Source organism: Bacillus rossius, chromosome 1 (assembly GCF_032445375.1).
Source record: "Bacillus rossius redtenbacheri isolate Brsri chromosome 1, Brsri_v3, whole genome shotgun sequence".
Taxonomy (NCBI): Eukaryota; Metazoa; Arthropoda; class Insecta; order Phasmatodea; family Bacillidae; genus Bacillus; species Bacillus rossius.
Window position 1 is genome coordinate 16,421,100 of NC_086330.1, and position 12,696 is coordinate 16,433,795.

The following is a 12,696-nucleotide window of genomic DNA, read 5'->3' on the forward strand; positions in this document are numbered from 1 at the left end:
TTAAACATCCCCAGACGTGCGAGCACGAGTCTAATCCATTCCAACTTCCGTCCTCAGTTTTTTTTAATACTCCTCTTGCATGGCTTTTTGGTTGAATGAATGTTTTTATGAAGCGTTTGGATGATTTTAATTAACTTAAAGACGGCATATATATATGTTTTTTTGTGGCGATAAAACCGAGTTTGGGATAAACGAAAGAATGAAGAGGAAAGGAACGAGGGTTATGTTGGTTTTTTGACGCTTCTTTTATATTTTTTTTTTCCTTCCTGAAACATATTTGTGGAAGGAGCGGGAGTTGCGGTATTTTATTTTGTTTCCTCGGACAGCAGAAGAGCCCGCCGAAGTGTGCGTCGAGGTTATGGCAGCGGCGGGGATAAGTGATGTGCGGGAGGGGGCGGGGAGGGGGGTGGTCACTTCGCGCCACCCGTGACCTCTCCGTGACCCCGAGCCTGCTCTGGAAACTCGCAAAAAAACTTTTTTTTTCTTCTTTTAAGTAGAAAAAAAACACCACACGTCGCTTACAGTCCACGTACCTGCTCAGGACCAAAAAAAAAAAAAAATTACGAAAGTGCTTTGTAATATTTAATGGCCTTAATGCGTCACGACTATTTCCGGCATCGTAGCCTAATGCACGCTGTTAAAGAGGAAAGAGCTTTTTTTTTTCTTTTTTTGTGAGGGGATGGTGGTACGTCCAAACACTGGGCACAGCAAGAAAAGTTTCGATGGAATAATGGGTTTTCGGAGCTTGCAAGCGAAAAAAAAAAAAAAAAAAAAAAGGATAGAATCAAGTGTAAACAAATTATTAATTTTAATCAGAAAAGCCAAAAAAACATTTTAGCTCATGATTAAAACTCCAAATTAATTTCCAATAAAATAAAAAATTGAATTCCTGGAAAAAAGTTGTTTAAGATGCTATTTCAATCATGTTAACAAATTTTTTTTTGAACATGGTTACTCTTTAATTAACTATCCCGCTTTTACATTTTTAAACAGTTAATTTTTATTGATTGATTGGCAAAGGCGTTTTATTTATTTTTAATAATTAAATGTGTACAAGCATAAAATATTTTAAAACTTTAACGAATATATGATGGATAGGTAGTCTTTTATATTTAGAAATATTAATTTATATAATTTATATTTATAATCACGTAAAACTATTAAGTAGTAAAAATTAAAAAGTAAAAACTTTTCATAAAAACTATCAATGAAAGACATTTATAGAAAATAAATTTAATTTACTATTTTTATCCAATTGAACTCCAGTAAGCAAACACAGTTTTACAAACAGCAGGTTTTATTGATTCTTACAGCTTTAAATTCCAACGTGTGTTGAAATAATTAACTTACGTGAATTTTTTGTTATTGATCTATAAACAATATAAAATAAATAATACTGTAATAATTATTTTGATAAAGCAGAATGTAATGTGTTTCTTTTACTTTTTGTTTGGTAGCAGGTGACTAATAATTGATTTCTTTCTATAGGTCACTTTTGAGAAAAGTCAATATGGTTTATAAAATCTAATAATATCTGTTATTTTTTTTAAAAAAAAGTAGTTGCCTGTAAAGTCGGTTTAAGGACGTAAGTTTAACGTGACAACGTCATAACAAAATATTGATGAAATGATTGCATACTTTTATGAATAAAATTGAATCATTTTAATTGAATTATCACTATTTTGTATGGATACAAAGAAGTATAATAAAATCTATAATTTAATTGATAAATTTACTTTTATTTTCACCCATTAATTAAAATATGTTTATTACTTTAACGAAGAGATTATTTTAACTATAACTTTTATACAAGTTTGCTATTTAACTTCTTTCAATCTGTGTTATTCTGTTAAGGATAGGACGATGATAGGAAAAGTAGGAAACGAATGGGAGTGTTTCAAGTTTAATGTCCTCGAAAAAGTCAAATCGATGGTTGTTCTAATCTAGTGGAAGAGAGATAGATGCGGCGCAAGCGTATAATTAGCGTAACGGGACAATGTGCGTAATGGGACAATGTCATCCTTTTTCGTGCGTGCAGCCGGCGTTCATCGATTTATTAGACGTTGTCACGTCAAAACTTGTTATCGTCTAATACACTTAAATTTCTATACATGAAATCAAACTTACTGAAGTTTAAAATTAATGACCTACTAACTTCCTTCACTGCACGACTGGCAGTAGAAGATAGCCCTTTGAAACCCACAGAAATGCTCTAACAAGCGCCACGGCTTTCCAATTAACAACTAATTAATTAGCTAACTCGAACAGCAAGTTTGCGTCTGATATATAACAGTGGCTACCAAGATAACTCTAGCCTCTGGAACGAGACTGCGTGACTACTTTGTAAATCACCTTGATGTATTAAAACTCTTGTACATTTTAGCCTTTTGAGGGATTGTTTGGAACCTGTACAAAAAATTATTAAATTAGCGGCTCATAAATAGGTTCTCATAAAGTGTAAAAACATTTCAATTTTAATCATAAAATTTTGAACAGATGAAATAATAATTGTAATATTAAAGTTTGAGTCTTAAAAATCTGCCTATAATTTCATTTGTAAATTTTTAGTCTCAATACTTGCGTTTCATTAGAGCCTTTTTTTTTTTTTTACTGTAAAACTTATTTTTAAACCGATTACTTCAAGAAATAGATTTAAGATAGATTTCAAAGAAATACTACATATTTTAGGCGGTACCATGGTGGGACTTTTGGAAATTTTTTTATAGTTTTTCGTTTCATGGTCCATGGACCCAAAAACCATCGACAACTGAAACGTTTACACATATGTATGACATTTTTATGGACACGATCAAGGCCGTAATTTTTCATAAATCACCTCCAAATTGATACCTATGATATAGTAATGGAAAATCTCGTCGAGTTCGTTAACGGCTTATACCAGACCAAAGGTGTAGAAGAGGGGGCTATTTTTTTGATAAAAGAAATAGCTGTAACTCCCATAATATAACAAATATCACATCTGTTTGAAGTTTTATAATATGGTTGTTGTAATACCACAAACTTTTGTCTAAATAATTTTTTTATGTAACCAACCAAAACTGCAAGGGGTGTAAAAAAAAGTGTTCGAAAAAAAAATCGTAACTCCCTTCGTAAGCACACCATTGAAACCGTTCAATTTGTTTGTAAATCTTATAATTTTTTTCTAATTGTGATAAGACGAACCATTGCTGCAAGGTGTTGAAAAACAAAGCGGTACAATTTAAAACACGTAATTATTTAATTACCATAAATTATGTCCTACAATTTTTTTAGGTCTAAAGATTTTTTTATGATTAAACTATTATCACAAGGAGTTAAATAAACATGATGTTAGAATAAGGAAATAAATAAATCTTTTTAACCATATACACTATCGAATCTATTATAATTTTTTTTTAACTTTCTAGGTATTGTCTAAAACTTTGTTAAAATGAATTTTTATGTAACCAACTATTACTGCAAGTTGTGGAAATAACAAGTTTTGGTAGTAAAAATGTCACGCTTTTTTAATAGATTCGCAATCAAATCCATTATTATTTAATGTATAAATACTTAACTTTATCTTAAACTTTGGCCGAAACCATTTTTGATGAAACCAATTATTAACGTAAAATCAGGGGTTGAAATTAAAAAAAATTAAAAAAAATATTTAATATCAAAATTGTTTGACTGTATTTTAAAAACTTTTAATATTATATTAAATCTTGGTGCAAAGCAAATTTTATATGACCACGTTATTAGTGCAAGGGATGAAAAAAGTATTAGGAAAAAATGGATGAATACTTTATATTAAATGATATGAAATTCGTTCTAAGCTATTCAATGCTGAATATATTAAGTTTAAAACATTTATAACATTTTCGCAGCATAAAAAATGAGAAAATGTTAAATATATCTTTCTATAATATCGCAGATCACAAAGATATTATGTATATTATTTTTTATAATGATTTTCGAGAAATCTATAGAAGTGTCCAAATTATTTCCGGGAGAATTAGGTACTACAAAATCTACCTACGCCTGCAGGTAATTTATTAATGAAACTAATTATTATTAGTTTTTTAATGACTTTAAATGATTTTATTTCATTACAACATATTGCGACAGTAAAATAAATAAAAAAAGTGTAGTTGCCGAGGAAAGCCAGCCATTTGCCTAATAACACTTATTGCTCGAAAAACTACTCTAGTGCTAGGATAGTTTTATAATAAAAAAGCATTTACAAAAAAATTTGTACTTTATGTTTAGTATAAAAGGGTAGATATAAAAGTAGATAGTCTTGGAAGACACAACAAAGAGTCACATGTATTGAGGTAAATTTTTTTCGATATGTGGTGAGCTTCACAAATTTTTTTAAATTGAACTAAAACACATGTCGATCATAAATTACCTTCCTGTCAAAAAAAAAAATTACGTGCGGCATAGTCGACAAATAGCCACATAATTGCCAGTACAAACCAAAACCTATTGGACGGACGGTATAATGCGCTGGTGATACTTCGAAGCAAAGGTCCGAAATGTTTTTGGACAACGGAACGGTGTGTCTTCTTCCCCTGTTATCTTTGTTAGTAGACGTGAGGTTAACAGTGGCGCAGAAAGTCGCGCGCGTATACGAGTGAAAGGATTTCAGCCGCGAAGCCTGATGGGTATGTGACCCGCACGGCAACACAGGAAAATTAAATAGCTGGGGAAAAAAACCCGCAGGGTTCGGTGAGTTTAAGGCCCGGTGCACACGTGCGGACATTGTCCGTGCGGTGCCGTTGCGGCGCCGGAGATGCGTTCTCGGAAGGCTTGACTGATAAGAAGTAATGCACACACAGCTGCGGCGCCGCACGTCCAACTACGTTCCTTAGTACATTGGTGTCAATCGAGCAGTGCACACGTGCGGTATGTTGCCGCAAAGTGAGATGGCAGCATCACGTGAATTTGAAGACATATAAGATGTTGAACGCTTCATCGCAGAAGTTAAAAGTTATCCAGATATATGGAACGTAGCCGTTGAAGAATCCATGACCGTAATAAAAAAAATATGTGCGTGGATCAACATGTGCCGTAAATTTTGCGAATCGTTTGACGAAAAGGATGACAAGGAAAAAAACGAAATATGAAAGTATACATTATACTTTATTTTTACGAATGCCTATATGTTAATCTATATAAATATAGACAAGAAAGTAGTGTATCCAATAAACATTTGTATACTAGGTACACAAAGAATACTCGTTTACGTTTGTACACATCCATCTCGTTAGTCGGCATCATTCAGAGTGTGCGGTATTTGTCCGTACTGTGTGAATGTGTTTCTGCGGCAACGTTGCGGCGCCGCAGCGGCACCGCACGGACAGTGTCCGCACGTGTGCACCGGGCCTGAATCGGACGACACGCGGACGGAAACTTCAGCTCAACGTATTCTAGGTCGTTCTCGGCGTCGTCAACCGCCGTCGATGGCCGCTCTAAAAAATTGGTTGTCTGTAAAGTCGGTTTACGGACGATAGTTTAACATGACAACGTCATAACAAAACATCGATGAAATTATTACATTCTTTTATGAATAAAATTGAATAATTTTTATTGAATTATCACTATTTTGTATGGATACAAAGAAGGAGTGAAATGAAATCTACAATTTAATTGATGAATTAACTTTTATTTGCACTCATTAATTCAAATATGTTTATTACTTTAACGAAGAGATTATTATAGCAATAAAGTTTATACATGTTTGCTATTTAACTTCTTCCAATCTGTGTTATTCTGTTTAGGATAGGACGATGATAGGAAAAGTAGGAAACGAATGGGAGTGTTTCAAGTTTAATGTGCCTCGAAAAAGTCAATTCGATGGTTGTTCCAATCGAGTGGAAGAGAGATACATGCGGTGTAAGCGTTCAATGAGCGTAACGGGACACCGCATAACGGGACAATGTGCGTAACAGGACAATTTTTCGTGCGTGCAGCCGGCGTTCATCGATTTATTAGACGTTGTCACGTCAAAATTCCTCTGGTCTCGAGTGAAGCGGCAGCTAGACGTGTTCAGCAGCTGCGAGACACCGGCTGAGACTAAGAGACCCGGCGTCACAACGCTGTCCACGCCCGTCGAAGGTCAAACACAGCTACGCATAATGCCCTTGTTTGGAGACGTTCACCAAGATGGTCGCAGGTCGATACGTTACGTGGAGTAAAACGTACGGCTTACGTAGGGGTGATTAGACATTTATCGGGTTCGATAGAAGCGAGTGGTGTTTATTACGAGCACGAGTAGGAAGCAGGGGTTCGAGCCAAGCGGACGGAAGGTAAGTGGCGAAGGTGTTGGACTTGCGGCGGCAGACAGACGTTCCTGGACTTTGACTTGGGTGACGGCGTGACGAGTGGTGCGGGAACCCACGGCGGAGTCGGACTTGTGGCGGCAGAAAGACCTTCCCGGACTTTGACTTGGGTGACGGCGTGACGAGTGGTGCGGGAATTCACGACGGAGTCGGACTTGTGGCGGCAGAAAGACCTTCCCGGACTTTGACTTGGGTAACGGCGTGACGAGCAGTGCGGGAATTCACGACCGAGTCGGACTTGTGGCGGCTGACAGACATTCCCGGACTTTGACTTGGGTGACGGCGTGACGAGTGGTGCGGGAATTCACGACGGAGTCGGACTTGTGGCGGCTGACAGACATTCCCGGACTTTGACTTGGGTGACGGCGTGACGAGTGGTGCGGGAACCCACGACGGAGTGCGCCGAGGGAGAAGCTGCTAAGACCCGGGCAGGACGACGTAGTTTTTTTTCGAGGCGTGAGCTCGCCCCGAGCAGGGAGGAGACCCGACGACAGCCAGTCGCCAGCCAGCCCGCTGACGAGTAGCAGCCGTCTAGAGAGTGTCCTCGCCGCCAGAGACGAACAAGAGCTCCGGTCCTCGCCGGGAGAAGAAGCCAGGGCCACTCTTGCCCCTACGACGATTCTTCGGCTGTCCCAAGCACCCAGCATTAAGCGCTCCGCCTGCCCGGGCACACATGCGGTTCGCAGAGCTTCAGGAAAAACCACGCGATTTCAAAACTACTCAAGATATCCGAGTGGGGTGTCTGTTTACGAATAGCATTTAAGAGTTCAAGTGCCGAAAAGTACTTTTTATTTCGGATTAAGTTTTTAAACTCTATTTCTAGAAGAGTTAAAATAGCTAAAACGCATGTTTTCGGAGTAAATTTTAGGCGTAAAACAACCGTTACAGATTCTTGAAAGCACTTAAGGGACTTGCATTACACGTGTATCTTCATTTATCTACCATATAGTTTTGCGGTCACCTTTCAAATTTCACAGTTATCCTGTGACGACGAGAAGACTGCGCGTCAGTTCAGAGCCTTGCGCTTAGAGGCTATACCGGGCTAGAAATACCAGCTAGCGTCGCACTTATCATCCCGCCTCACCAACACACAAACACCCCTGACGAGGCGGGCCCCTTAAGACAGAAGCGAGTTACGTAATTTTCTAAACCGCTTGGTCGGCGTGGTGACGTATAATTGTGCCAACGTAGCTCGCCACTACTAATCAGTATTAAAATCAAGCGTTTTTTCATTGAGCCTGGGTAGTAATTTGAAGTAAAGAACGACCTTGTTACAAAATTTGATAGCTTCAACTGTGAGCGTTGTAGAGTTTTGGTTAAAGGTCACAATTAAAAGATTAACGCAAACAGTTTTGGATAAGCGCATGAGCGAGTAATGATTTGTTGTTTTCTCGCTTGCAGCACCGCCTACGCAAAATGGCGATTAGTAGAGTGTGAACGTGTAAACATTTATTTAACTACATGGATGGCGCCCCTCCCCATTGAATCTCTTTGTACGAGAGTGGTTGAACGTAAAAGTCCCTGAGAATTGGATTGGTCGTAATGGTCGAGACAACAGAGCTCTTTTCCGATGGCCTCCACGTTCACCTGACATAACGCCATGCAATGTTTTGTTTGTTTTGGGGCTTTATAAAATATCGTATCTACGTTCCGCTGCCACCAAATGATTTGCAAGAGTTGAGACACAGAATTGAAGAAATTCATTACTCCGGACTTAACCAAAGTGTGGGAAGAATTGGGCTTTAGGTAAGTATGTAAGTATGAAGAATAACAAAATGTGCAGATATTGTACATTTTTTTGAAAACTAGGTTAGTTTACCTTCATTTTGGTGTATGATTTGTTGTAAATATTCTATATTTTTATGTTTTAATATACCATTGAAACCGGAACAATATTATGGACATATTTTATTTTGATACATTGGTATGGCTCCTATAGACTTTAGTTTAAATATAATTTATCCCAATTGATATTTAATTTTCTGTACAATTTTTATAGTGTTATAATATTCTAGTTGTTAAAGGGATTTCTTGTGGAGCAGTACTTAGCTAACGTGTTTACCTGTGTAATTTTGAGATTCTTGTCATAAATATAATAAGTTTGTTTTGAGAATGCTCATGTAGATATTCACTTTTACCCTGGGTAAAGCGAATAGTTCCCATTTCAGTCTCACGTGCGTAACATACATGCAATCCACAGTCTCCATCTCTAGAGTGCCTTCAAGGTCACCGGTTACCAATTTTATTATCAAGGAGATTTCATATAATAAATTTATAATCACAACTAGTGTTGTGTTCGAAAATAAGTTTCTGTGCACCAAGCATCTCGCAAAATCATTTCCATTGTTTTTAGGGACATCACACATCAATAAATGCTGATTAATAATTGTTAGTACCATGATCATTCAATATTTTTTCTCGTGAAATAATATTGTATCCAAAAAAATTTTGGTAACATCTGTATTCGACCTGTAAGCATATTTTACTGCCCCCTTTAGCCTACCGTTAGGTTGCTCCTTTTTATTTTGTGTGTAAGCTTGACATTTCGTCTTGCATAAGTTTTTGAGATTTGCACGAAAATTATATATTTTTTCATCAGTCTAAAATATCTTAATAATTATGCATTACTAAATGTTTTAAAATACTTTTTACGACTATTGATATAAAAACGGATTTTATTAAACTTGATGAAAATTATTATCTACCATGCAATACTTAGTTAACTGCGTGATATTAAGTGTGAGTTTGGTATGTATTTAAGTAGGATGTAATGAATTACACACTTTGTCATTTTTTAACGTATGATAAACAGATTTTTGTTAAAAAAATATTTAACTTTTTTAATTTTCTGCTTCAGTAAATTAACACGTCTTATGGTAAAATTTTGACAGAACGTTAAATATAAACGCATTTGACCTTGAGGTAAAAAAAAATGTAAATTTAGAACCGTGAGCAAAAAAATTAGCTGCCTCAGCTCAGGTTTGGAAAATAAAAAATTAGGTGAGGTAGCGAAGAGAGGATGAAAAATAATAGAGAAACGCGGAGGTATAGAAAGCAGACATTAGAAATTGAAAACGCGTCGGATTCTCCTTGGCTCCAGAAGACCCTGAAGTGATACATTATTCCTGAGGTACGCGAGAGGGGGGAACCAGACAGGGTAGTTGACACCCTACCTTTTCCGAGTAAATTACCCCACCCGCCACAGCCACACTATGGTGGGAACCATGCACCGCTAGGGATGCCTCCTAGCCCGGCCTTCTTAACTAGATATATGTTGCAAGGGAACTTCTACCCTATCCACCGTTCCTTATCGAGAAAAAAAAAATCCATTTTTTTTTAGCAGGCTCCCCGAGAACTGGGCTTCTTTTGGCATTCCGGAAGTTTTATCGGTTGTTTTTCCCTCTCGTCCCCTGTTTGAGATAAATCCGAACGAGAGGAATTCCGAAAAGAAAGCTATGCGCGGAGCTTCAAAAGAAACGTAAGGAAACGAGCTGAATAAAAGCATTTCCCAGCGCTACGTTTGTTCCCTTTTAATGTTTCCGCCGAGAGACGAATAACTTTGCGCGTTTGTGCTTTTCCTTGTCAGATTCCAATTTGAAAAAAAGAAATTTGTTTTGTACCAAGCGGCCGAAACATTTTTCAAACAAACGTTAGGTTGTATTAATATCTTTTTAAACTGAAATTACTTTACATTAGTTAAAAGTCAATTATCTTGTTAAAAGTTTAAATAGTAAAAAACTTCGAATATAATGCTGATAATTTTTTTTTAGCTGGAACTGAAGCAATCGTGTTATAGTAATTGCGATGAATTTTTGTATGGGTAGTGAGTGGTCCATTTCCCATAGAAAACCAATTTTCTTTCTGTTGCTACATAAAAAAAAAAAATCAAGGCCGAATTTTCATGCAACGTTCGCGTGAAACTTTGTTGTGATACGTTTCTGACGCGAAAAGAACATATAAAAGCTTCTTGGTTAAAGAGATATAAAGAGAGCACTATGCTATATACGCAGCCGGGCTCGTTTTATTTATCCTCTTTGTGCGATGACACGTGCCAAGGCAAAAAAAAATTATAGATATAACCGATAGAGATAGATGAACGAAAGAATTCAACAGAGCGAGTGCGCTTGATCAATAATTATTGATTTCCTAAGCAGTTATTTTGATGTTAGTAATAGTTTTGTTAGTTGATGTTTATTAATTTATATTATTTTCAATCGAATTTCTAATAAATACTTAAAAGTTTAGGATTCTTAAATACTTGAAAACAAATGAAAGTCGAAAAAATCTCGCAATATGTTTTTAAAAAAAATGTTCTTCTTTCTTTTTTTTCTCTATCTCTCTGTGCCGCTTTATCCCTTACGATATATTCAAGAGTCGAGGTTTGAATAGCTTAAGGCGTCTGTCACGTGTGCCGAGTCACAAGGGCTGTTGTTTCCCCCAAGCAGCGGGCACTCACCGTGCGGTTGCCCAGGTTCTTGACGCGGCAGTTGAGGTAGGCCGTCTTGCCCACCAGGCCGGTCACGTTGCCCGGCACCGAGGTGTCGAAGTGCGGGCCCGTGCCGGGGGTCGGCAGCTCCTGCAGGAAGTCCGTGCGGAAGCGGCGCGACCCGTCCGCGCCTGCGCACAACACAAGCACCCGCTAGCCTCTCTCACACACACGTCGTCACGAGCCAGAGATCAGAGAAAGTTTCAGATGGATAGAGACCTGAAAAATTCGCGGATTCAATGACCTCTGGGATAGTCTCCATTATCCTCTGCATTTCTCAAGCAAACACGCGTGTTCATTGGGTGCTAACTTGTGAGGCGTCTCCACTGGGTAGCTTGTGATTCGAGGCTTATTTGGTCAATAGTCTGTCATTTGCCCATCTAGTTAAACTGCGGTTCAATAGCAGAACCAGCAGAATTGTTCACATGTTTGAATTTTAGCCTATCACGAAATGAATCCGCGAATATTTCCGGTCTCTACAGATGGAGCATAAACACAGTTTGTAGGTATCTCTGCTGAAGCCAGGGGACGTAAGGGGGAAGAAGGTCGCCGCCATATTGTGCAATGAAGAAAATCTCATTTTCTCATAAGTAGGGACCGGAAAAATTCGCGGGTTCAATGACCTGTAAGATGAACTCCATAGTTCTACGTACACTCGGTCAAATGTCACCCACTCATTGGCTGCTGTCTTGTGAGACGTCCCAACGTAGCAGCCTGTGATTCGATAAAGCTTCGGTTGGGTGTTTCTCATTGGCCCATAGTCATCCAGGTGAGTTGTGAGCCAATAGCAGAGGCAGCACTGAGGTATAACTATTTGTATTTTAGCCTATCGTGTAATGACTTCGCGAAATTTTCCGGTTTCTACTCATAAGTGATGTATGTATGGTGGTGGAAAAGTGCACGAATATTAAACAAATAAATGCTGTTGACTCGAGAAAAATGATTGTGTACAAGAGTATGCAGTAAACTACATTTCAATACACTATACAAACAATGGCCGCCATCTTCTTACGTGAACAAACTGGCCACAGTGCTCAGAGCTTATGATCAGAGTCCCGGAAATTTCGCGGATTCCTCTGGCCTCAGGATAGAATTCAAAGTTATAGGTGTGCTCGACCCATGTTTACTATCTTATTGGTTGATTTCTTAGCGAGAACATTTTTATCCTTGTTATTTGGCACTACCTGATTCGCTTACTTCTCTCCTAGATGGACATCGTTGGCTCACGGTCGTAGAGGGGCGTGTCCAAACAACTGCGGTCCAATCATGAACACAGTGCGAGAGTGTGAAGGTTTGTATTCTAACTTGCGACTAAATGAATTCGCGAAATTTCCGTGGCTCTACTTATGATCCAACTGTAACATTCTCTAATCTCTGTCATGAGCGCACGGAAAAAAATTTTTTATCAGCCCATGGCCAGCGCCATGTTTTGTCGGACACCCCAAACAAAAAGCATTGGCTCATGCATTGCGGAAAAAGTTTTTCTTTGGATGTCACTAGCTGTAAGTACCCAACCGGCGTTGCCCGGGCTCAACACAGGGTGATATATCGTCCGCAAGTTAAAAGCAAAACGGATAGAGCTACACGACAGTGTGGTGGACACAAGGAAATTACACACAATTGCTGTTTGTTTGTCTACGACCTATGATTTTGCTGTTTACCCATGGCAATCGGTCGAACGGTTTAGACGTTGATGCGTTGCAGCGCCATCCAGCGGCGAGTTACAAAAAAAATTGAAAAGCATAAAAACCTTAATCGTAAAAAAACACAGACACTTCGATCTGCCGACTATCATGGCGGTCGGTCAAACGGTGCTGGAGTTTATCAACGTTATATATAGATACCAACATCCTATTTTTTATATAGGCTACATATTAAATGATAGTA

General features: G+C 38.1%; 1 protein-coding gene across 1 annotated transcript in view; it reads right to left on the reverse strand.

Moving 5' to 3' along the window:
- Window positions 1-12,696, reverse strand: part of LOC134546148 (zwei Ig domain protein zig-8-like) — a 596,884-nt gene that overhangs the window by 279,721 nt on the left and 304,467 nt on the right. Inside the window, exon 2 of the mRNA XM_063388705.1 lies at window positions 10,780-10,940. Within this exon, the coding sequence (XP_063244775.1) occupies window positions 10,780-10,940 (161 nt within the window). The remainder of the gene's footprint in view (window positions 1-10,779; window positions 10,941-12,696) is intronic.